At 39.0% G+C, this 26,067-nt stretch overlaps 1 protein-coding gene across 1 annotated transcript in view; it reads left to right on the top strand.

Annotated features, from left to right (window-relative positions):
* MYO10 (myosin X) overlaps positions 1 to 26,067 on the top strand; it is a gene marked incomplete at its 5' end in the record, with an annotated part of 161,414 nt that overhangs the window by 128,268 nt on the left and 7,079 nt on the right. Inside the window, 16 exon segments of the mRNA XM_084306880.1 lie at positions 1,770 to 1,894; positions 2,023 to 2,137; positions 5,829 to 5,935; positions 6,975 to 7,184; positions 7,508 to 7,547; positions 7,957 to 8,859; positions 10,143 to 10,266; positions 11,605 to 11,848; positions 13,922 to 14,017; positions 16,886 to 16,979; positions 17,725 to 17,780; positions 19,963 to 20,105; positions 21,002 to 21,196; positions 22,285 to 22,442; positions 23,782 to 23,905; positions 25,678 to 25,975. Coding sequence (XP_084163006.1) covers positions 1,770 to 1,894; positions 2,023 to 2,137; positions 5,829 to 5,935; positions 6,975 to 7,184; positions 7,508 to 7,547; positions 7,957 to 8,859; positions 10,143 to 10,266; positions 11,605 to 11,848; positions 13,922 to 14,017; positions 16,886 to 16,979; positions 17,725 to 17,780; positions 19,963 to 20,105; positions 21,002 to 21,196; positions 22,285 to 22,442; positions 23,782 to 23,905; positions 25,678 to 25,975 — 3,032 coding nt within the window.

The raw sequence follows: 26,067 nt of genomic DNA, 5'->3' as shown, positions 1-26,067 counted from the left end.
ATAGTCCCCATCCACCTGCTGAGGCCAGATCAGGTCCTGCAGCCACTCAGCACTGATAACCCCAAGCAGGGCAGGGCTCACCACTGGGACCAGCCACTTGAAGGAAAAATAAATAAATAAATAAAGCAAAACACAAATTGTTTTCATTTTTAGTTTGGTGCTATTGACTGTGGGGGAGGAGTCAGGCTGTAGTATTTTTCCATATGAATTTCAGTCCCTGAATCAAATGAAGGGGTCAAAAAATTTTGGGGTGGGTGGAATGGTGAGGGCTGAGGAAGTGTTCGCCCTCGTGGCTCTGTGGCAGCTCTGTGCAGAAGGGCTGCTGCACATACAGAGAAGTCGCCTCTCGCTGCTCCAGAGAAGAAACTAATGAAAGGAAGAATTGTAATTTATTTTAGACATTCTGCCTTTTAAAGGAGGGGTTTAGAAGCTAACGTATCAATATTTTTTGAAGCTAGCAAATGAGTTATCATCACTAGCACAGAGTATTTTGTTTTATTCATTAACAGATGAAAAAAGTGTAGACAGCTGTTTTTAATTAACTTTTGAGTCTGTTCTTTCATGAAATTACTTCTGATAAGTTCAAATTTGGGGGAGTCATTTATTTGCCAAATTGAACAAGAAGCACGATTAAAGCAACTTTATAAATGACAGGAGAGTCCTCTGAGTTACGGTTGCTCGGGGCTTGGTCTTGCTCTCATTTCTGTCAGCTGAAGAACTTAGGCTGAGTGTGAGCTACTTCAGTTTTTATATAAACCAGTAAGTATAGCTATGAGATCCTGCCTTCCAAACTTTCACTTGCAAAATACCAAAGGCTGCACTCTAATTCTGCAAATGACTGCGGTAGGGTAAACTGGTGTGTTTAAGTGGACTTCCAGCTGGTGAATTAGAGAGTGTATTTACATGTGGTATTATTTCAGTGCCAGGACTGTCAGCATTTTGCTGGGTGGTGATTAGCACTGCCCTGTGTAGCTTTGTTTGGCATTGGCTGACACTGGCTTACCTCAAGACCTAGTAGAAGCACAGGTGACTTGGAGGCTTCAGAGATGAAACGGGAGGACTCCTAGGAGCAGAAACACAACTGACCAGTACTCACAGGTTTTCATGATGGGGTGGCTAGGTTTATATATTTTCTAAATGAAAAAAATGATTCTAAATGGCATGCAAACTAACAGAAACTTGGAGAAGTTTTTTTTTTTATATATTTATAGATGAAAACATCTCTGATGTTCAGAATAGAAACTCCTTGACATACAACGTTTAAGACTTGAGATGTTACTGTCAACGGTAGATGAAGTGTCACTACATTAAAAACTAAATCTTTTCTGGTTTTGTTTTGCTTTTTTTTCCTAAAACTATCACAGCACTATAATAGTGTATCTTCAATATTTGGAATTGTCTATAGGGACTGTAAGTTCAGTTGCTAAAGAAACAAAATAATTGAGCTTTGCACTGTCAGCTGGTCTATGGTTTTTACCGTCATTTTGTACTGCATTGTATTGGTTAGTTTCATATGAGAAATGGAAAGAGATGGCTGATTGGATTATAGGGATGTAAATGTTTTATCTATGGAAATTATATTATGAATTTACCCTTTTATTTTCAGATATATTTTCATATGTTCTGAGCCGTTACTGTGCTTAAGACATTGTGTAGCCAGTTTTTAGCCTTTGTACGTGTTACATTCATATATTTTTCCCTGCGTTTATTTCCCCTGACATCTCTAACTATTGCTATTAAAATCCTTATTTTGAACTTGCTTGTTTTAGATGCCAGACCAGTTTGATCAGACTGTGGTGCTTAACCAGCTGCGTTATTCTGGAATGCTGGAGACCGTCAGGATTCGGAGGGCTGGCTTCCCAGTCCGAAGGCCCTTTCAAGACTTTTATAAAAGGTAAACACAATGACTTGTGCACTTCAAATGTGAGTCATGATGGAGAATAAAGTGAGAATCTAATAATAGAAAATGTAAAAATAGAACTTTTCTCTTAAATAAAGTAATAAATACTTTTTGATTGCCAGGTATAAAGTCCTCATGAGAAACTTAACTCTGCCTGAAGATTTAAATGAGAAATGTGCTGTCCTACTTCGTCTGTATGACAACACAAGTACTGAATGGCAGCTTGGAAAAAATAAGGTAAAGTAATCTGACTGCTGCAGTGGCTTCTGCTTTTACAAAGTTGAGGGGATGGGATTTAGACTGCACAGCTACAGAGGTGTATTTGTAATGTTAATTACCTTTGGGCTTAGAGGAAGCTGAGCATGTCTGTTGATGCTCTTGAAACCCCTATAGTAACAACTCAGAGTTGTGCTAGGGAATTTGCTGTCTGAAGCAGTTAAACGGACTGCTGATTTCACTGATGGAGGAAGAGTCCACTTGGATTTTACACCAATGCTCAAGAGCATGAGCACTGGGGAGGATCAGGGCAGAAAACGTGGTTGCTGGACTTAGTCATTTGCAGAAGTACCCACCCTGTGAGGCAGTACTCTGTTCTGCAAGGCAGCTCTCTGTTCATTCCAGTAGATCCACCGGCCTGGCACCTGCTCAGTTGGGGAAATCACAAAGAGAAATTAATTGTAGCCAGCGTTGGTGTGGCAGAGTTGAGCTCTACATGCATTTGCCATCCCAGTCTAAGAGTGTTTTTCAGAGGTACATGAGACCTCAATATGTGCCCTTCCAGACAACCTGAACTTTGCACCATTTTTTTTCTTCCAAAAGAATTTCAAATGGTGTTTATTAAAAGAGTGGAATTTTACTTTGAGTAAAAAAACAGTGCAGGCACTTCTGCACGCTCATTTTGCAAGCTTGATCTTGGACAACAGCTATGTGCAGAACTTCCATCTGTCTTGCAAATTAGTACTCTTGGACTTAACAAATGATGTAAAAGTATTGCATGTTCAGGAGAAGGTTCCCCACTGCAAGATCTAAGATTTCCTAAATACTAAGATTGCATCGTGCAAATGACTACAGAGTAGATTACAAATCTCAGGCCATCACTGCCAAGGATCCTCCCTGCCAGGCCTCTGCAGATCGCGTGCTTTCTTTTTCTCTGAGTAACTCCTATCAGGTTTCCAAGGACTTCCATAGCTGAGAGAAAGGATACAGATCAATAAATAAAGTTAGCTGAATTATATATTACTCCTGCAGTTTTCCTGTCAATTGTTAAATGCAATTGTGAAAAAGTTTTCTCATTACCATGAGGTAGAAAAAACATTTTGCGAAATTCAAATGATTTCTGTGTGAAGTGCCATTTCTCCTCATACTCTTCTCCCCAGAACTGCATAGCTTTGAAGGGTTTCTTGTGTTCCTTTGCACACCGAAGGTGTCTCAGAGATGATATTGGAAAATTTGATTAAATCATTTTAAAGTTAAAACAGAAATGAGACATCAAATCTGAGCTATTCTGATTGCAACTGAAGTCATTTTTCATGCCATTTTTGTAGACCATGGCTTGCAAATAATACAGGGATGATGATCAGACACAGAGCTAGGTGTTGATTCCCCTTATTCTTTCACATGTAGTATACTAGTAGTTTTTATTCACAGACCCTGGACACAGCTTAACGTCTTAGCAAAATAACATTTATAAGAACCTCAAATTGTTTTCACCAATTGCTCAGCAGGAACCAGGGCTCTGTTGTAACCTCCCTTAGTGGGGCCTGGGATAATTGCCCCCAAGAGCTGCATGTGCATTTTTAAGAGTCTTCATAAATAGCTTATTGTAGAAGAGAACAAGGGGGCATTGGTTTCAGACTCAGTATAGTATGGGGCACTATGTTATTTAAAAGGAGTAGTAACAACATTGCAATGATTCAGCTCCAGTGTGAAATTTTCTTGTTTTTTACATCTCAAGCTGCAGTGCACCTGCTCAGGAAAATGCATTAGCCTGTGCATAATATGTGCTTAATGTCTATTTTGGTTCAGGAAGTAGCTGAATGCCTTTCTGAATTTGAATTTCAGTACATTTTTAAAGGCAGTGTGTGCAAAGCAAAGGAAAGATTGCCCACTGAGTAAAAGAAAAGGCTTTTTATGTCACAGCCTATTTAATATATGAGCAAAAACCTTATATATAAAGAGCTGCCCAGCGCAGCTCAGATAGTGGAACTTTGGGACTTTCTATGGGACTTGTTACATTCTTAGTGTTGGTTAATTTATGGCAAAATCTAACAGCATTCAAAACTCAGAACTGTGCTTTTCATCAGTATTTCTGCTGCTTTTGCATCAATGATGGGCTTTTGTCTCCCTAAACTACCTTTTTCCCACTTGAACACCCAAAAAGCTCATACTTTTATTTTTTTTTTCTTCCAAGAAAGAAGAAAAACATTTCAAGGAAGTAGTCCTGCTTTTAGCTCTCTTGTAGTAGCAGAGTCCATGCAATTTCCTTGTCGCCATGTTGATGTGTAGCTTGGCTCTGATCCTAAGTAACCAAAGTATCACTGAGCAAAGTATCCCAGCTACTCACGTCTTACCCCACAAAATGCCAGGCTGTTGCCACTATCGGTGATACCAGAAGATTTATCCTTCATCATGTAAAAGCTGACAAGACCTAGAAGAAGTACTGGCAGCAGTTAGCTCACCACTTGTTGAGTGTACAGTAAAGGGCAGACATCAAGGTGTATGGAAGAAGTAACCGCATGCCCAATGCCTCTGCTTTGCTGGAGAAGCAGTTCATTTCATTTAAGGCAAAATTAGCTGGATTAGCTAAATACATTTCAATGATGTATGTTAACACTGCCTCTAAGAGCCCATGCCATAGAGACAAACTTTCCTTCATCCTTTCTAGCCTCTGCTCACAGTTACCTGTGCATTAGCCCTGAGCAGTCCAGGTGAATGATTCGGGTTTCTCAGCCTTGCCAGAGAGAGGATGGCTTGTGGAATGGACAGGTGGTACCCTGTAGGAGAGCTTAGCAGAATTTCTTCCCAGATCTATGTGCACAGATAGTCTATCATCACACTTAACTGAGGAATCCATGCCTCCGTACACTTCCAGCTCCTGCCCGGGCTTTAGTTAGAGAAGAGGTGGTGTATCTGCTGGAGGAACTGCAGTGATCCTGTGCTGGGGATGGGCTGGTGTTTCCTGAGCTGCTTATGAAGCTCAGCTGAGAGCTTGGGGAGCTGTCTGTCTGCAGGATGCTGGATGGCTGTGATGGATATCTGGCCCCAGCGGATACCCATCGCAGCATGTCTCCACACGTAAAGGACAAGAACAGGCAGTTGAGTCAACCTGAATATGGAACCACACTCACTTCAGTGTACTTCTGCAGGTTTATACCGCTAACACTTGAAGGAATGAGGATTATAAGAGGTTATGGAAGCTCAATGTTACAGTAAAACAGCTGAATTTCTAGGGAAAGTATTTCTGCCCCACAAACAAACTGCTCTGGGTGGCCCTGCTAGAGCAGGGGCACTGGAGCTGGTGACCTCCAGGGATCCCTTCCTACCTCAGCCATTCTGTGGTACTGCAAAATCAAGAAGTTCACACTAAGTCGTACAACTTTTTGCCCATGTTACTCTTTGGTGGGAAAGCCCATCAATGAATCCAGTACTTAGATTGTTTTTGGAAAATCCCTGCTCCTAATTAAAATGCCTGTTACGGTGCTCAGGCCTTTCCTACTGAAATCCATAGTCAGAGAATCATCTGCAGGTATTTTAAGAGAAATATGTTTTGTTTTGTTTTTCTTTTTCTTTTATTTTCTGTTAAGGAAATGTATTGTTTGACTCCAAATACAAAGCTCAGGCCTGCTGCTCAGAATAATGCTGGCAGCACCCTGGCTGTCCTCTAAATGTGAAATTATCAGCAAGTTAAGCCAGAAGTTTTCTTTTGTAGGTTTTTCTCCGTGAGTCCTTGGAACACAAGTTAGAGAAACAAAGAGAGGTGGAAGTCACCAAGGCAGCGATGATTATCCGAGCACACATCTTGGGTTACACAGCCCGGTAAGTGACTTGATGAGAATATCAATAATTGAACCTTGGTATGAATGGGGGAGGAAGTAGATAAATAAATACCTTGGGTACAATTCTTAACCTTTTACAGAGACCTGGCATCCAAATCCTGTAAGTGGCTTTTGAAAACATCATCTGGTATCTTTACCAGACCCATGAATAAAACAAAAAGGTGTTTGAGTCATCTTGATGTAATGAATAGGACAGAATGGAAGGTTGGAGGTCAGCCATCCATGTAATGGCATTGTGGTATGAGATACATAGTAGGAAATCTAGCAGGATGGTACCTAATGGGGCTGCCCCAAATTAAATTACCAGATGAGATGCAGATTTATCTTTGCTTTTTCATGTTGAGAAAAGAGAGGGCAAATAAAACTAGTCAGTTTGGTTCTTAAAGAACCATGACATTAGGTAACTGATTAATGTTTCATTTGTTTACTTGGCGTCCTGCATTATGTATTAGTTGGAGTTCCTGATCCCATCTGTTTATTCCTCTGCTTTTTCTACAAATCAGTTGAGGATAGTTTAAGAAACCTTGTTTACATAATGTGGTATTTTCTCCTCATGTGTAGAATTAATCCTGCCCTTATATTCTGACCAGTATGTTACTCAAAAAATGTATTCCATTTTTAATGGCAGAGCTTCCTGTGCATTATCTTTCTTTTCGGAGATGTTGGATGGATACTTATGTGTCTTCTTTCTCCACATGTGTGCACATATGCAAGCCGAACTTGGTAGCATCTTCTTCTCAAGGGAACAAGAACATCCAAGATTGATACTGTGTGTTTTCTTAATGAAAACACAGCTCTGTCATGGTAATAAGAGAATCTCTTTCCTCTCATGGGGAAGAGAATGTAAACAAGAATGGGGAAACCATCACAGAGCTAGACATAATAAATTGCTTCACTATTGTGGCTTACTATTGCAGGTCACTATGGCAGGACTTCTCATGACTGCTCATTAGTCCCTTGTTTCCTTAGAAACGTGCTTTATTTTGTGACCCCCCCCCCCTTTTTTTTCCTCTCTCCAGAAAGCGGTATAGAAAAGTTCTTTACTATGTGGTTGTGATACAGAAGAACTACAGAGCATTCTGTAGTAGGAAAAAGTTCCTTTGCCTGAAGAAAGCAGCCATAGTCCTTCAGAAGCAGCGGCGAGGCCAGCTTGCTAGACGTGTTTACAAGGAAAGACTAGAGGAGAAGCGGAGACAAGAGGAAGAAAGGAGAAAAGAGGAAGAAGAAAGGTGCAGTATGCTCTCTTGCATCACACCCTGTGCCATGTTAGATTTTGTTCTCTCTGTGCCACATTAGATTTTGCTTTGAAAAGCCTTTTTTGGGATGGGAGGTAAATTCAAGTGATTTTGTAAGTCTTGGCTTCTTTTCCTAGAAGATGCACGTAGCTATCATGGTAGTTACATATGCACAAACGTATCCTCGGTGACCTTATTTTTGGCTCTCTCTTGCATCTGGCAGATGATTTGAAAATTGAGCTATTGCCCTAGCAAAGGCATTTGATGAGCTTATGTAGAGCTTGATTTGTTAACTTCTTTTCTTCCCCCACTTTTAGGGAAAGACAAAGGCAAGAAGCAGAGCGTCTTGCCCAGCAGGTAAATGATATTCCTAATGCCTTTAGCCATCCTGTTTATTTGAATATCTCAACCCAACCATTAAAAAAAATAAAAGGCATCTGTGGCATTTAAACTAAACTTATTACAGGATTTGGCAGATAAAGCTAAAGGAAACTTGATACAGTTGTTTGCATGGAAATTTCTTTCACCTCATGCTTCATTTAATTTTTGGCAAAGACTAGATTTTCTGCATGTACTTGAGCTTTTAAGTATCTCTGAGTAAATATAATCATGATTTAATTTCTCATTTTCTTTCATTTTCTTTCTGATGTAGGGACAAAGGTCCTTCTAAAGGAACAGCATGGTGGGAGTATAGTATTTTAGAACAACAGCAACAACATCTAGTGTTGGGGGGGTACTATTTTATTTTATTTTATTTTGAACGCAGGCTGAAGAGGAGAGAAAGAAGCAGGAACTGGCTGCCATTCAGAAAGCCCAGAAGGAGGCAGAGCTGAAGAAAGAGGTGGAGAGGCAGAAAGAAAGCAGGCAGGTGGAAGAAATCTTGCGTCTGGAAAGAGAAATTGAAGACCTGCAGCGCGTGAAGAAGCAGCAGGAGCTGTCTTTGACAGAGGCTTCATTACAGAGGCTGCAGCAGCTCCGAGATGAGGAACTCAGGCGGCTCGAGGACGAAGCTTGTCGAGCAGCCCAGGAGTTCCTAGAATCTCTGAACTTTGCTGAGATAGACGAATGTGTCCGAAACATTGAGAGGTCACTCTCTGTGGGTGGTGGGTATCCTGCTGAGCTCACTGAACAGACTGGAAATGCCTGCAGTGAAAAGCCCAATTTTAACTTCAGCCAGCCATATCCCGAGGAGGAGGTAGATGAGGGCTTTGAAGCTGATGATGATGCATTTAAGGATTCACCCAATCCAAGTGAGCACGGCCATTCTGATCAAAGGACCAGTGGCATCAGAACAAGTGATGATTCCTCAGAAGAGGATCCGTATATGAATGATACTGTGGTGCCGACAATTCCTGCTGCTAGCAACACCATGCTTATACCTCCAGCCCATGACACAGTCAGTCTCCACAACTCTTCCAGTGGTGAGTCTACATACTGCATGCCCGAAAACGTATCCTGTAGACCCCCAGACTCTGTGGAACTTATTTCTCCCGATGGAGACTATGATTATGACCAAGATGATTACGAGGATGGTGCTATTACTTCTGGTAGCAGCGTGACCTTCTCTAATTCGCACAGTAGCCAGTGGTCACCAGACTACCGATGCTCAGTGGGGACATACAACAGCTCTGGAGCGTACAGATTCAGTTCTGAAGGAGCTCAGTCTTCTGTAAGTATCGATCTTTGTGTTATCTAATAATTGATTTACGATTTCTGATATTTTTTCCATTGTACAGCTGTACAGTCACTGTAGCTGTTCGTATGTCTGTATCGTATAGTTTGACTTACTTACACTGCGTATGGACATAGTTTTCTGTTGCAATCTCAGTGCCACTGGGGTGAGCACATTAGAGTCAGAGGCAGCTCCAGCCATGATTGCAGTCCTAGGTTATGCAAGGATATGGTTCTGTCTGTTTTAATGCAGAACTGCGCACTATTTTGTGAGGAGCTCGGTGCACGGGCATGGATGCAATTCATAAGCAAAATACCTGTGTGCATGCACATTTGGCATGGGGTAGTGTGGTGGGTAATTGATTTCAGAAAATACAGGTTCAGTTATGCATGCAAGTTGGAACAGTGTGAATAAACTGCTTGCAGAAATCCCCGATATGCCAGGTGTATTTGAAATTACTTTCAGAGTAAATTTCATATGATGGCAAATGGTAGAATTACTAAGGCTGACGCTGACATTGAAGAGCTCTTTTTCTGTGCTGTTTACTGAATTTACTGTAGTGTTTACTCTTCCAAAATATATTTTTGGAAGAATATGATTTCGTCCACCACTCACAGAATGCTTCTGTGAAACTGTGTGACTGGGAAAGTGAAAAAGTATTTCGGCAACAATACTGACTTATTTAGAAGGAAAATGTTAGCACTAAAATATCTATGGCAGCGGAGGTAATGAAAGCCAAAGAACGTGATCAGCATGGCCATTGGGATAAGCCAACAGTTCTTACCCAAGAGGAAAATGCTTTTAACTGCCTATTTGTCTATCTACACTGAAGACTCCTTCCTGTTGCGTGGCTGTGGGTGGGTGTCAGATATGGAACAGAAGTTCTGATGACTGGGCATGGAGGAAAGCCATCACCACAGCTTGTGGAATAGGTTCTTTTTCAGGGCTTCTCTAAGCAGTTACCCACAACACTTTGGTGATGGAGGGGGATTGAAGACAACAGCACGCCCTCATCATGCTCTTGCAAAGGGACAACTTCCCTGAGCACCTACAAAGCAGTTCTGTAAATTTGTTATGTGAAATTAGGGCTACTGTGTATTCACATAGGACAAGCTGCAGCTTACTACTGTGTACTCCCCCTTGTGAGCTGGACAAGAAGCACCAAGGAATCATGTCTTTTCAGTACATCATAAAACGTTTTAGTTGAAGAATTCTAAAGCTATTCTCTCTAAACTCTTTCCTGAGAGATTATTCCGCCTTCATTCCTTTTTCTTTCCTAGTTTGAAGACAGTGAAGAAGATTTTGACTCCAGGTTTGATACAGATGATGAACTTTCCTACCGAAGGGATTCAGTCTACAGCTGTGTCAGCCTGCCCTACTTTCACAGCTTTCTGTACATGAAAGGTACTGCATGAATCAGATATTGCTAAATGTACAAGCTAAACAGAAACATTTACTAAATCTTGCGCTCCAGTTCTTGTGGGGGTTAAGCTATTTTCAAAATCTTCAAAGATCAATGCAAAAGTTTGGAGAGAGCTGCTCTCAATTTAAGTTACTTGCAGTGGTTTACATCTGGCAGTGTTTTTCCCCTCTGCAAAGAAACATTAAAAATTTTAGGCTGCCTCTGTTTCATTTTACATATTTGCCAGCTCATAACAATGGAATATCCAATATAGGCTTAACAAAATAACTCACAAAGTCCAATTGTACCAAATTTTGAAGAAAGCCACTTCCTTCTCCCAAAACCTTATAACAGACAGCATTCTATATTGCAGACCAGTTTTACTGACCTCAGTCAACTTTCATTTGGGATCTAAAAGACTGAAAGGAAGGGTATGCATAGCAAAGGGGCATGAGAGACTGAAAGAATATACACAGCAGTTCTCTGGTTAAGATTCTTGGGTTTACCTTCTAATGATTGACACTAAATTATAATCTAGAATTCTTCTATCATAACAATCACTATAAATGTCTTGCAATAAGAACAGGGATGAACAGGCACATGAGTACATTTGCATGAAAAATAATGTATGCAGTCACCATTAGCATGGATTTTTACCCTCTGACATAGTTAGCAAGAAGAAATGATGGGAGAAGATTGGTTTGGTTGAGGTTTTAGTACCTACATAACAATAGTTCAAGCTGTATTGTCTACCGTAGCAAAACTCTTGTGAAGTTTACACAGTATAGCTACGCTTTGGTATGACTGAGCTCACACTGGTATGCACATAAAGCACACTTTAAATATGCTTTTTCAAGCTTTTATAGTTTTGAGATGAACATTGTTACCTCCTAATAGCCAAAAGAATTGAAGAAAACTGGAGGGAGGAAAGGGTTTAACACTTATTAAACTTCCTTAGGTTATCATCAAAATGCACTGAAAACAGTGTTGGAGATCTGTTTCTCACATACAATAAGACCTCAAAATAATTCATTTTAAATAATTGTTGTATATGTGTATAGCAAATATATAGTATGTGCTTACATACATTATATTGGTTTTGTTTACATTTATTTATTTATTATAATTTATAGTTCCAGGGTCTTTAGGTTGCCAACCGTATGGTGGCCTTAAGGATATGTAAAAATGAGGTCTTTGGTTTCATGGCTTACAGCAGAGACTCAGTTGTACTGCACATTGTTGGTCAGCATTTTCCAGCATTGGTTTGGTCACAGCTTCTGATTTATAATATAATGGTGTGTCTTAACTACCTATAAACCTACATCTGTCTCTTTTGCCAGGTGGCTTAATAAACACATGGAAGCGACGCTGGTGTGTCCTCAAAGATGAGACCTTCCTGTGGTTTCGTTCCAAGCAGGAAGCGCTTAAGCAGGGATGGCTTCATAAAAAGGGGGGTGGATCATCCACGCTTTCCAGAAGGAACTGGAAGAAACGATGGTTTGTTCTCAGGCAGTCCAGGTTGATGTACTTTGAAAATGACAGTGAAGAAAAGCTGAAGGGTTCCATTGATGTCCGAACAGCCAAGTAGGTTTACGTGTGTTCATATGCTAGCTGTAGTTCCTCCTAAATACTTGTTGGGACTTAATCTAGGAAAATACTGAGTGCTCTGCCCTCAACTTGTACAAATGCAAGCACGAGCGTGTGTTTGATGATCTTGAAAGCAAGTATTGTCCTCACTTGGCTCTCTCTTAAGTCTGATCCAGAGCAAAGCTAGAGCCAAATACTTCAGAAAGCTGCTGCTATGATGAACCCATCTATGCTTTCTCCCAGACTGGAGGCCCTACTTAGTCTGTAATGATTCCCAAGGAAATTCAGGGCATGTTGCCAAGTCTGTTGCCGCAAGCAAACACAGAAAGGAGAGGGTGGAATTAATAGGTGATGAATATAATTAAGTTAGCATGGGTCAAAACTGTATCGTTGGTGTACATTTATGTTTGTTTTTACGTGTTTGAAATAATTATGGTAGTTCCACAAAAAAAAAAGTCTTAAAATGGATATATTCATTTCAAAACTCTACAATTACTAAACCCAACTTAACAATTTGTCTTGCTAACAGAAATTCCTTATGCCTTAAAATTCTATGTTTTATAAAGCATGCATCAAAAAAAGTTTTCTAAGGGATAGCATTTTTCATTTTAAACAGTCAACGTGTTTTTTGAGCATAGATTAGCTAATTTAAAAATTACAGTTTACTAATATTGGTAGTCTTATTTCTGTGTAAATGTACCTAAGCTTTACTCCAAGGTAAAGAAAAACAGCTGTAACACTTGATTTCACTGAGAATCTTGTAAACTGCAATTGTCCGTTTTGTTTTGTTCATTTAACAGAGTACCTGAACTAAACTAAAAGCTTAGTTTAAGCTTTTCTTTGGAAGCCTTGGTTGAGCTTTGGATTCAGGCAGGACAAAGCAAATAGTTTTGGTGAGCATCCTGACATGCTCTTGTAAAACCAATGGGCTGCTGGCTGTCAAGTAAAACTCCATGTAGACTAAATTTCCTATCACAATTTTTATGTTGAAACTGAATTCAACTCTGTCTTGTGTGCCGTAGCATTTATTTAGTTCTTTTTCTAATACATTTAAACCTTCTTTTTGTTGTCACTGTGTTGTTTCATTGACTGATCCCTGAAGAAGTTCTTTGCTGAACATACCTTTAAAATTGTCAGGTAAAGGTTGCTGAACCTAAGCTGAACTGTAGGTCAAATCTTCCTTCCTCCCAGTAACATTGTCCAAATGAAAGAAAACAATACAGAAGGATAGCATTCTATTTTTACAGCAGATAAACAAATTGTCGAGGCTGATAAGGAGAGACCGCATGTTGTGTGTAGGAGAGAGATTTATGAGAACTGTAGAGCTGATAAGGAAGCATAGATCATTAAGAAGGAAATAATAAGCTTCAGACAAATACAGTAAAACAGTGAAAAGGAAATAAAGTTGATTTATTTCTTAAGCTTCAGGAATGTCTTGATCTTCCACCAAAAACTTCCAAAAGTTAATACATTATTTCAGTTACCCCTTAAAAATCTTGTGCTTTGTGGTCCATGATTTTTTGGTGTATCAGTACTTAGGTATCCAAACTGCAAATTAGAAAGATGTAATTTTTCAGAAGATGAGCGATCATCTTTTTTGGGAAGTTACATTTTTTTAATCGTCTTCATACTGACTTACAGCTACACAGAATCACTAATAAAGGTTTGGTTTGGTTTTATTTTTATTCTTCAAGGGCTTTCCTTTTACCACTCCAAAATCTATTGGTATGCAATCAGTTCAGAAATGTTTCCATTTCTAAATTCAGTTGTCCTTTCCTCTCTCAGGGTTTGATAATGCTTTTCCTTTAGTTCGTGGTAAAACATTTGAGTAGTCAACTTTGTATAGTGACATTCATAAAGTAGCATGGATGTACTGTATAGTCTAGGTAGAAAACATGGCAACTATCATTTGGTGTATTAGTACTGTCTGAGATAAAACACTAGTCAGGTTCAACAATGCTGATTGCTGTTACTCTGAATGTCAGTAGTTTGTGATCCTCTCAGGAGAATAGCCATTTTCAAAATACAGTGACAATCTAATGCTCAGTCTTGGCATTTTCTTCTTTTCAGAGAGATTGTTGATAATACAGGCAAAGAAAACGGTATTGATCTAATAATGGGTGATAGGACCTACCACTTGATCGCTGAATCTCCTGAGGATGCAAGGTATGAAAATCATGAGGCTTTTTTTTTTTCTTTTTAACCTCCCTGCCATTCTGACTTGTGTATATCATTTATTTATTTACCCACTATCACCAAATAGTCAGGCTGTGTTAAACATGTTGCATTTAGCACTTTTTCCGAAGGCCTGCCGATGTAATTGGCTCTTGATGCTTTTCTTTTGCATAACCCTGCTGCATTTAGCTGCACAGAATAGATCAGTAAGATCCCTCCCACCTTTTGAATATAAAGTACTGTTTAGGGTTGGGATCTTTTTGCCTAAGCAGAGCCTAATTCTTTTCAAGTTGCAATGGGATCATTGGATTTTAGAGTGAATGCGTGTTCATGAACAAGAGGAACATGCAACAGTGTTGGCCTTACTACTGATTTAAAATAAGGTCTTAACATTTTTTGCTGAAGGATCCATATCAGGCTGTAGGAGCATGCTGGTAGGTAAACAGCAAGCTTAACTTGTCAGATCAGGTGTAGTGTATCTTTAAAAAAAATGATAATAAATAATAAAATAAACCCCACACTACCGTTTGTGTGAGATAATAATATGCTTGCCTCTAAAAATCAAGCATTTAAATAAAGCAAGCTTAGTAATCAAATATTACTACCCATTGCATTGCTGCCCCAAGGCCAGAGCACAGGATGCTTATGTCAACATTACTTGAGCTAGCCTTGCTCTGAAGCCTTGAAAGTTGCTTTGTTTTTTGTTTGTTTGTTTGTTTTGAATTTATAATACTTTCCTGTATCACATGACCCTGAATATAAATTCAGCAATGCTTACAATGCAGTCATTGATTCATTTTTAGGCATCCTTAAAACTACACTTATGTATAAATTTTTCAGCAATCATTGTTAAGATTCTTGTTTGATGTAATTTTTAAAATGAAGGCTTAGCTAAAGCCTTTTCTATTAGACTTGTGTACATGCCCTGATAAAGGTTCCACAGGGATCAATAATGAATTGCCAGCATAAAAATTTGTCTGTTGCCAGGCATCTTTTTAAATTTTTTTCTTTAACATAGAAGAGGAGGCACTACACACCATTGTTGTATATAGTATACATAACATACCATCCAGCTTATTTTTTTTTTCCAATATGTTTCAAGTTTGCTTTTTTCACATTCATCTTAGAAAACCTTAATGAGGGACATGTGCAAGGATTTCTGGATTGGCTTCAGTCAAAGCCTTGTTAATGTTTGGCATTGCTAAAAGAGAAGTACAAAATCATTGTACTATGTTGGTTCTGGCTATTGAAAAATTATTTTGCACATGAGCTAGACAATCAACTGAGGTTGCTTTTTGTTCAAATGAAGGGGAGGGTGGGGAGAGAAACCTGAGCCCCCCCCCCTTAAAAAAAAAAAAAAAAAAGGAATTACTATTTTTGCTCATGAAAGTGTGTTTGAGGACTCCGCTGAAAACCAAGGGACGTCCCAAGAGGGAGAAAACAAAAGGAAAGTAAAATCTGCCCTTGTCATTTTTGCAAAGTGAATGATGGATTTCTTTTTCATTGTTTACACCAAGATTGCATGGTGAAATTAGGAAACTTTTGGATTGTTCTTTAGTCCAGTAACAAATTATTACTAACTGTGCATACAGTGCTATGAAGTCTTTTTTGTCTTTAAATAAAAGGTTAACATTTAAATACATTTGCAATTCCTAAGCCTCGAAAAAAAGCAGAATTTGTGGGAATCTTCAGGTAGGTAAGTTTTAGGTTTCTTCAGATGATGGTTCATTCTCTCTGGGCAACCCTCATTTCAGGGGGTTTCAGTGACCAGTTATGGAGACAGCACTCCAGTTTCATAGACATAAATACTTTGAATATAATTGTAGAAAAAATAGCTTTAAATTTAAAGCCATTAATCCTGCATTTGTTTTGTCAACCTGGTGGTGACTGAGAACCCTCTGCAGAGAAGTGAGGACTCAGTTTTAAAGGCTGGGTTTTTGAGCCCTTTGAAAACTCAGCCCCAGGTAGTTTTCATTAGAATGGCAAATTCGTATCTCAAAGAATGGCATTCAGGAACCTGCCGAACAGGCCAAGCTCTGCCCTCAAATTTCTTTCAGAGGAATTGCTTAGAGTAGTTGAGCTTTATCATATACAAATGCCAGGAGGGTAGAGATTTCCCAGAAGCAGAAGGTGTGGTTGGAATTAAATCCTTTTGCAATTGCTGCTCAGCACTGGGGCAGGAGTACTGGAAACCTCTCTGCCAGTTTCTCTACTGTGGAAATACAAGGCTACTGGAGTGGTGTGAATTGGCTCTGGTTCAACATCCCTAGTCTGTCCAGCAGCTGGATTTTCCAGTGCTCCACAGGGAACAGAAAATGTAGAGGTAGTTGCTTGAGGGTTTTATTCTTTTCCCCCCTCTCAATTGTGTTTCTACAGAGGACTTATGTCCTCTCGGCCTTTGGAGAAGTATCATTGAAACTATTACTGGTCATGTTATCAGTGTAGCAAAATTTATTATCTGAAGGTTGGATTTCCCAATAAAGGCTTTGTATATAGATAGTAACCTATTTTTTTTTCCCAGATGAAATGTGTGGAATGTGTTACAAATACTTTCTAAACACTCAGATGTTTCAGTGTGCTTATTGCCAGTTTTTTTAGAGGTGCCACTTTTTATACATGGTATTTGTCTTCAGGAAGAAGGGTATGACATGAACTTGGATGGGAGACCTGGAGGGGCTTGTTTGTATCCTGTATTACTTGAACTGACATAAAGCTTTGCTGCATTTATGCATGTTGACAAAAGGAATCTTAAGCAATTTCAAAAACCAGCAGAACCTGCTAGATCTCTGCAGAACAAAGGTGACAAAAGGCTTGTGCACAAGCAACATTTTACTTACACTGCTGCCTTTCTCTCCACAGCCAGTGGTTTAGTGTTCTGAGTCAAGTCCATGCGTCCACAGAGCAAGAGATCCGAGAGATGCATGATGAGCAGGCAAATCCACAAAATGCTGTGGTAAGTCAAAATCTGAAGAATTTTTCAAAGCAAAGATTTTTAGAAAAAAAGGGACACTATGGTGGCTGCAGCTTCTGACAGTGATAGCTGTGACACTGGCTAGAGGCTCCAGGTCCTAGGCCCTGTACCTGTACAAGAGTGGCTTCTGTACAAGGCTGGCTTCTCTCCCCATCCCCATCATTTGCCTCAGTGAAAAGCGAGCACTGTTGGTTTTTTTTCTTTGTTTGGTCCAGTTCCCTGCCACGCCACAGTGTACATCTGAGTTCGAAGCTTTGCAATGATACAGTTAATGAGTAAATTAAAAGCACAAGTAGAAAATTTGAGATTTTCCTTGTCCTGCATTTGTCATTCTTTACAGCTTTCACTGGGAATAATGTGATAAATTTGGAACCTACAATCAGGCAAAGGGAAACACAAACTTCAAATGTTTGCCCTCAGAGAATGCCATTTATAGTGGGGTGGCACTTTTAAGACAAAACTTAAACAGGTTTGGGAGCATAGAAAAATTAGAGCAGCTTCTGAGCTGTCTCCAACTTAACTAGAGATAAACTTTTACTGAATATGTTTATCTGAGTCTCTTAGTTTTTCCTCTCCTTATAATGGTTAGGAGAAACCACTGCCCAAATCTGCGGTTCATTTTGCTTGATCAAAGCTGCAGCTTCTATCACCTGTCTCTGAGTAAAGCACTGTGAGTAATGTAATAGTAAATGTCTTCCTCCTTTTCTGCTTGGACATTTGTTTATAGGGTACACTCGATGTAGGACTAATTGATTCTGTCTGTGCTGCTGACAATCCAGATAGGTAAGTCAGAACCATGACTGGTGACTTTCTTTTTCTCATTTCTCTAGTCAAAATGAGATGCTTCTTATTTTAGTCCCCATATTCTGCTGGCCATCCAGGCATTATTTTTGTCTCCCTTTTCATAATATCAAACGCCACATTGAAAGAGGGAAGGTAAGTAGAGTGATGTTTTATGTGAGGACTTCACTAACTTCCCTGACATTACTCCATATGTGAACCATTCAGCTGTTTTACTAATATGGTGATCCAAAAGCAGAAGATTAAATGTTTCTTTCACTTACACAAGTAATACTCCTGAAAAAGAGAAGCCTATTTTTGAGTCCCTTAGCAATACGGTAGAGAGAAAAAATCTTCTTAATATTTTGCTATTCATCTTCTCTTGCAAGAATGTTGTATTCTAGATGGATGATACTTATTTCCTAAAATAAAAATATCTTTTATAACAAACAAAATAGTGCAGCATTTTAAAAATAAACAGAAAACAGTCAGGGTATTCTTAGCTCTTGAACTAGCAACAGCGTACTGAGGGATAAAAAATTATCTGAGTTCAGACTATGGCTCTGGCTTTGAGGTGTTATTCATACTGGAACAGTTCATTACAGGCTCCTCATTGCAAATGTGTGAAACATCTGGGTTTAAGTTACTGGTTTCTCCTTGGCCTACCACAATCCTGATACTGCAAGTAGCTGTGATTGTAAGCTCAGGTTTTCTAAATAATACAAGACAGATGTCCAAAGCTTTCAGAATGTTAGAGAGGCATTTCTCCTGTAAGCATTTTTTTTCACACAGATTTTTTTCTTGTATTTTTTTTTTTTTTTTTTTTAGTTCTCTGAGTCTAGGAATGCAAATCAGGGATGGAAGGGTTTTCAGTTAGGAAATTAATTTGACCGATGTAGGTGATAGAATAATTTTATCTTGACACATATGAAACCATTATTGCAACCTTAAAAGAGAGGAGCTAAGCAGAGAGCCCCTTAAATTTGTATTCAGAAGGAATCCCAAGAATGGAGTTTCTTCTGTTTCCCTAAACTGGGGAGAAGGGGAGCCTGTAAAGTTGGCTACTGTTGGTCAGAACCTCTTGTTTGATAGCTTGCTTTACTGTAGTTTATACCTTAGCTCTGTCCTTTTCATGTTACTTGACTTACTGTAACCTCCCTTCACCAAGTATTATATATTTATCTCCTAATCATTTTTATTACTTTTTCTTTATTCTGACTTCTATCAAGCTTTAAACAACACACACACACATCGGACATATTGGGTCATATTTGGGTGAACTATTGCCATAAACAATTTTAATTGGTTCTAAATTCTACCCAATTACCTTCTTGCTAGAACCATATAACGAAAGCCTATGCCCTTCTTATGCATGGGGTAGCCCAGACTGCATCATTCCCTTTTTCTACACCTGATACAGGTCTTAGCAAGTGGGTGGACATGGTCCTGGGCAACCTCCTCTAGGTGTCCCTGCTTGAGAAGCAGGGTTGGACCAGGTGGTCTACAGAGGTCCCTTCCAACCTCAACCAGTCTGTGATTCTGTGTTACAATATGAAAAGAATTAATGGTAAAGGGTTGAAACAAGTGTTTATAGGCTGAAAAACCTACACCTCTAATCCAGAGAGCCATCAGAACAGTTCACTCAGGCTAGTTCTTTATGCTTCAGTGAATCCTGGTGTAGGATTGGATAAAAGCCAGAGTGTCATTATAAATGGATTGTACTGTCTGCAAATTGGGATGCACTGCATTAAAAATAAAAGAATGTGTTCACATGCTGCTTCACTACAGACCATTGTAAATTGTTGATTTTAGCTAATGTAACTACCGAAGCAGACACGCTAAATAGATCCAACCCTGAAATAAAATTGTGATTAAGATTGAAAGCTGATTAAAGATTTGATTTTTTTTCTCATGATAGATTTATTTTGAGAATAGGACAAGTTGCAATTTAAATTGAACCCTTCCACTATTCAGAGCCTGACCATTTCAGTGTGAATCCAACACAGTCGTGTCTTTTAAAATGCCTAATACTTTTTAGATCTAGTGGTGTTGAAATAAATGCTGTAGAGGTGGACAATATTTATCTGAATACAAAAATGCAAACAATGGAGGGTGTTTATGCTTACGGTGAATGACTTAAGCAGCATGTTGACTGTAAAGGCTTTTTCGATCTTTATTTTCATAGACCCAATTCCTTTGTGATCATCACTGCTAATCGTGTTCTTCACTGTAATGCTGACACTCCTGAAGAGATGCATCACTGGATAACCCTGCTTCAGAGGTCAAAGGGGGACACTAGAGTGGAAGGACAAGAATTCATTGTGAGGGGTAAGAACCAAGTCGAATAAAGTAAACAATATCCATTAACCTCAAAAGAGATGGTACCCCAATACAATCTGTGTAATATGCTAGCATAGTATGGCAGTGTTGGAGCCTCATCTTTGTACAGTATAACTAACTCACAAATGAAAACAGCTGAAATTATCTCACTCTCATAGATTCATTACGGTGAGGAAAGCCCTCCAAGATCATTTGGCCCAACCAGCCCCCTACTACCAACGTCACCCATTAAACCACATCCCCAAGTGGCAGGTCCAACCTTTCCTTGAACACCCCCACGGACAGTGACTCTACCACCTCCCTGGGCAACCCATTCCAATGCCCGACTACTCTTTCTGAGAAGAAATTTCTCCTAATTTTTGACAAACATCAGGTATTTATAAACAGAAAGGAATGAAAATCTAAAATCTCAGCCCATTTAATGAAATACCATATTTTTTTCATAGACAGCCTGAACCTTGGATAATCTCTGCTGCTTTATAAGTGCCCGTACTTAAAAATATGTTCTGTTACAACCTGCAGTGCAAACTAACATGCAGTAAATGAGAAGAAAGGGGTACTGGTTAGAGATTATGGGGAGGGAGCAGAGGCAGATAACTCCAGGGTTAGAAGACACTAATATGGACAAAAGCAACTTTGTAAGTTGACAAAAGAATTTCTCTACGTAAACACCAAAGTTGAAAAGTTTTCATATAGATTTTATATGGTATTTTCATCATTTCTTTGCTTGAAAATTTTACTCAAAGTTGTTTAATATGTGAGCTAAATAATTTACATTGTGTTTTTGTTGTTAGAAGTATGCAACTAACTTGTAGCAACTTAATTTTGTCCAACTGTTAAAAAAAAGAAAAAAACAAATGTGATTTAAATTGTGTCTTTAATAGGATGGCTACATAAGGAAGTAAAAAACAACCCAAAGATGTCTTCATTAAAACTCAAGAAGCGTTGGTTTGTTTTGACACACAATTCTTTGGACTATTACAAGAGTTCTGAGAAAAATGCTTTGAAATTGGGTACACTGGTCCTAAACAGCCTCTGTTCAGTGGTCCCTCCTGATGAAAAAATCTTCAAAGAGACAGGTAATTGTCTGCTCAGGGTTCAAGTCTCCTTTCAGTTACCTTCTGGCCTACCTACCTAGTAATACAACAAACACTGCATAAGAATATTTTAAATAGATTATTAGAGTTGCAGTTTGATAACCAAATCAGGTCCCTAAGTCACTGAGGTATTTTACATGGACTACTGGGCAGAAGACAGGTAATTATGTACACAACAGTAAAAATTGTTCTCAACAGCATTCAAATTACTGACCAACACTGCTGCTAAATTAGCTTGAACACGTATGCTTTCACTTTAAAGACACATGGGTAACAATTGTGAGGGCAAACATTCGTGGAGCAAGTGTAAAGAGATCTAGAGTAAAAGTCCTCAGTGCTAACCTACATACTACGTCTGAGTCAGCTGCAGAGCACATTTCCATGCTGGTTTTCAGCTCAGACATGGCTGTTTGCAAATGAGAAGCATTGACAGCCCTATGTAATCTCACTGGGGTCACTGACACTTCAAAGAGGCTTTTGCTAGTGAGAGATGAAATAGATTTTATTTAATTGAATCTGCTTCATAAAAAGCCTATACAATGATGCAGAGAGTGAATTTGAATTGAAATGCTCTTCTGTCATCTTTGCCACTTCATTTGTGTGAAATTAATGACTGTTTTAAAAAAGCAGTAGCAGCTCGTGCTTTATACCTGTTAGCATGTGTGCCATAGATGATGAAAGACTCATATACAAAACAAGACTTAGATTTTTCTTCTACAGACAGGACTGGAGAAGCAGGGCCTGCAAGCCATGTATCACTCACAGTATTCCACAATGATGTTCTGTGATCACTTGTACTAAGATTACTGGGTGAAATGGAAGACAGCATGGTGATGGTTGCGTTCTAAGATTATTCTTATGCTTTTTTAATTGAGAGAAACTCCTTTAAAACCATACTGTCCAGATTATGTTACTGAATTGCCAGTACAACTTCTTAGTCCCTGAAAAACTGCCAGCCCAATCCAGAATTCAGCATTCAGGGTCTCATGGGACTATCTGTTTTCAGAGAGAAGTCATGGTATATTTATAGATGCTGCTTCCATGGTTAACAATTTTTATTGTTGTGCTAGGCTATTGGAATGTAACTGTGTATGGACGCAAACATTGCTACCGTCTCTACACAAAATTGCTTAATGAAGCGACCCGCTGGTCAAGTGCCATCCAGAATGTGATTGACACAAAAGCACCGATTGATACCCCAACTCAGCAGCTTATTCAGGATATTAAGGTAGGAACAAACAGGTGGAACTGGGAAAGAAGAGTTGTTTAAATAAATATTTTAAATCGGTCTTTTTTTTTTAATGTTGCCTTTGCAGTATGTAGTAATAAAGCAGAAAACATGAATTTTAGTCATGCAGTGACATGGACTGAAATTGTGGAATCTCATGTATTCACTCACCTGCTAAAGGAATTTTTATTTAAACAGTATAAGAACAAAGTATGAATTGCAAATTGAAGGGAAAGAGGGAAAACTTTTTTCATTAAAATAAGCTGTACTGTTTTGGGCAACTTAACAGACGTTGCTGTATCAGGCAGTAGAGCTGTAGTGTGTGAGTTCATGAGTTAGCAGACTTGTCTGGCTATGTCCACAGTGAGCAGCGTGCCAGGATGTGGATTAGACAGCTCCTATGACTTTTATTTTTATTTTTTTAATTCTCCCCTCACCCCCAATGTCTTTCATTTCTTGTTTTATGATAGCATTGGTTAATCATGTCTCTGCATGGCAAGAAACATGCTCTATGAACGTTTACTGCTTTATGATCCTGCTGGGGACATTGCATGCATACCCAAAGAAGGTCTAGAGATTTTTGTTGATCTGCTTTCAGGAGAAGGGATAATGCTTTTTTTTTTTTTTTTTTTTTTTTTTTAAGTATCTTCTAAGAATCAAGGGGGAGAACTACCAACCTTTTTTCTTAGTGGAAGCCTCTGTCATGGAGAAAAATTATCAGGTCCTAAGTTCTAAATTTCAAAACTCCAAAGGCTGTTGAGAGCCTTTCTTCAGAGCAGTAGAAATATGTGGAAGTTCAGGATTGACAGAAGACAGTAATCACACATTTGTCGGGCTTGAGCTAAGAAAGAACAGTATTTAGACATCAGAGTGGGTGCATCAGGTTTACAGCAGCTATTTTTCTGGACTATTTTGCTGATGGTAGTTCCAGCAGATTACAACTGAAAAGGCCAATTAGGTATGCTGGAAAAATCATTCTAAACTTAACAATATCTTGATATAATTTCCGCCATGAAATACTGGAATAAAATAATTGTACAATGAAAACACACTTCCAAAAAACTTTATGAAACTTAATTTGTGTCTCCTGCAGCACTGCTATGGTTAGTTTTTTTACTGCATAGATAAAGAAAGCTTATGCAACTACTGAGGTTAGCAGGCACTAAGCATTCATAGCCTGCAGAAAGCCATGACAGCCACAGTACCTGCAAGTGGATTTAGCACCAGATAGTATCAGTAACACTGATGACTGACCTTTTCATAGCCAACCTAAAGGCACAAAGCATTGCATCACTGTTAGTGCTGAACCCCAAATCCTGCTTTTTTCTTACCTCAATAGGAAAACTGCCTGAATGCTGACGTGGTTGAGCAGATCTATAAGAGAAACCCTATTCTCCGTTACACTCATCATCCGTTGCACTCGCCATTATTGCCGCTGCCTTATGGGGACATCAATCTAAACTGTAAGTTTTTCAGCCATAGAAACACTTTTCTGTATGAAAAGCTAAACTCTGGGATGGGAGTTTTCAGTCCATGGGTATAGTGGAAAAATTATTTTTGTAATGCAAATAAAGAAGTTTCTCTGTTCTCTTGCAAAAGGTAGAGAACAGCAGTTTACCTAGCATAGAACCACGTGTTTGTGGTGCTCCTACAGGAGTGTTACAGGAAGGAAAATTGCTATTGCTGCTTTAAGACAAATTTGTTACCCTCACCAACACAGCTAAGATGACAAAGTTTGAAAAGCCTGGCACTGAAATCAGGAAAAAAAGCCAATTCATTCAGTCTCCTTGAATCATACACTCCTTCTCAAATTATTGTTTTTTCATACCCCATGAGGGGAGCTGCAGCTGCACAACTTCAATTCACAAGTGTAAGGTTCATCAGTTGTGGTGGGAAGCATTACTTCCATGAAACAAGTTGTGAGTGGGCATGCTTTGAAAAAGTAATGGTTCATTTATGCCTGAAGCAGGTGTAATCATGTCTTTTAACAATATTTGTTCAATCACTAACTCAGAAGTCTGTTTTAAATGAACAGTTCACGGTTATCGATGGTTATGAATATGATGCCTGTAAATGGATTTGCTTATGTTATTTTGCAACTGCGTAGTAAACAAGATTTGTCTCAGATCAGAAGTTTCATCCCTGGGAGGAGGGTGGAAGGTGACAGTTGATCAAAAGCTAAGGTATTTCTGATAATGCTTCCTGATAAATCACGTGATATCCTGCTGCATGAATGAAAATGAAAAATAAAATCCTAGGAGAAACCTCTGCTTTCTCTTTTTCTTCCTCCTCCTGTCCATTGGCAAGCCACAATTCTGATCTTGAGCTGGTCACTTTAGCTGGTTGTCCCATGCACAAAACGCAACATGATTGCTTTCTAATCCCCATAGACAGAAAAGGCTAGCTCTCTCTGAGGTAGAAGTCTTTCCAAAATCTTCCCATATTAAATAGCTCTCTACAGATGGGCTGATGTTCGGTTATTGCCATGACTTGCAGCTGAGTTCTAGTTACTTTCTCTAATAGTATAATGTTAGGTTAGAAATTTAGTGTATGTAATATATGCCTGTACTGCTTCCTGCTTTGATGGCCTAGCTGATTCAGACACCGGAGCAATCTCTCATTCCTTGAACCCAAGCACCATGGTGCTTTTAAGAATATTGTGCAAGTTCTTAGCCCGTGCTGAAAAACTTGTATTGTGAAAATCAATCAAATCACCTTCTTTTCCAGGACTTCAAAAGAAAGTTGCAGTTTCATGGCAGAGATTTTGTTTTATTCATATTTTTGGGGTTTAATTGAACTTCTACTGCTGTAGACAAAAGCGATGTCATGAACTTGTCACTTTCTTTAATCCAGTCATGCTTTACCTCGCTTAAAATCTGACTAGCTTTCCACTTTCTTGTGACAGTGACAAAGTGATACACTTCCAGCAGTGTGGATCCTTTCTCCATCAAAGAAGCTTCTCCATCAAAAATCTCTGATCAAGCAAAATACACATTCTAAACTACATTGTCAGAAATTTCAAAATGGTATTTTATTACATTCAGAACAAATCTCAATAACAGAATAGCTCATAAAATGAGTTGGCATTATACATTGGAAATGGAAACGATCCATTCTAATATCTTGCATAATAAGGGCCATGGAATATATCACTGGGCAATTCCTATGGTAAGCTTGAGTGTTTTCTCTTTCATATCTCAGTCTAAATACCGTTCTCCCTGTTTTTTGTTCGCAGTGCTGAAAGATAAAGGTTACACAACTTTGCAGGATGAAGCTATCAAGATATTTAATTCTTTACAGCAGCTGGAGTCTATGTCTGATCCCATCCCTATAATTCAAGGTATCCTCCAAACAGGACATGATTTACGACCTCTTCGAGATGAGCTCTACTGTCAGCTCATCAAGCAGACCAATAAAGTGCCTAACCCTGGGAGCGTGGGGAACCTTTATAGTTGGCAAATACTCACCTGCATGAGTTGCACATTTCTGCCAAGTCGTAGCATCCTCAAATATCTCAAGTTTCATCTCAAAAGGTGAGAAGCTTTCAGCTACAAGAGCAAGAAGTTTCTTCACTCACTGTCTTTTTCCCCATAACATGTAACAGGGTTTAGACATCTCGTAGTGA

This window comes from Netta rufina (genome assembly GCF_964035555.1).
Source record: "Netta rufina genome assembly, chromosome: 2".
In the NCBI taxonomy this organism is placed as follows: domain Eukaryota; kingdom Metazoa; phylum Chordata; class Aves; order Anseriformes; family Anatidae; genus Netta; species Netta rufina.
Note: the sequence above shows the minus strand (reverse complement) of the source record. Positions and strands in the feature narration are given on the sequence as shown.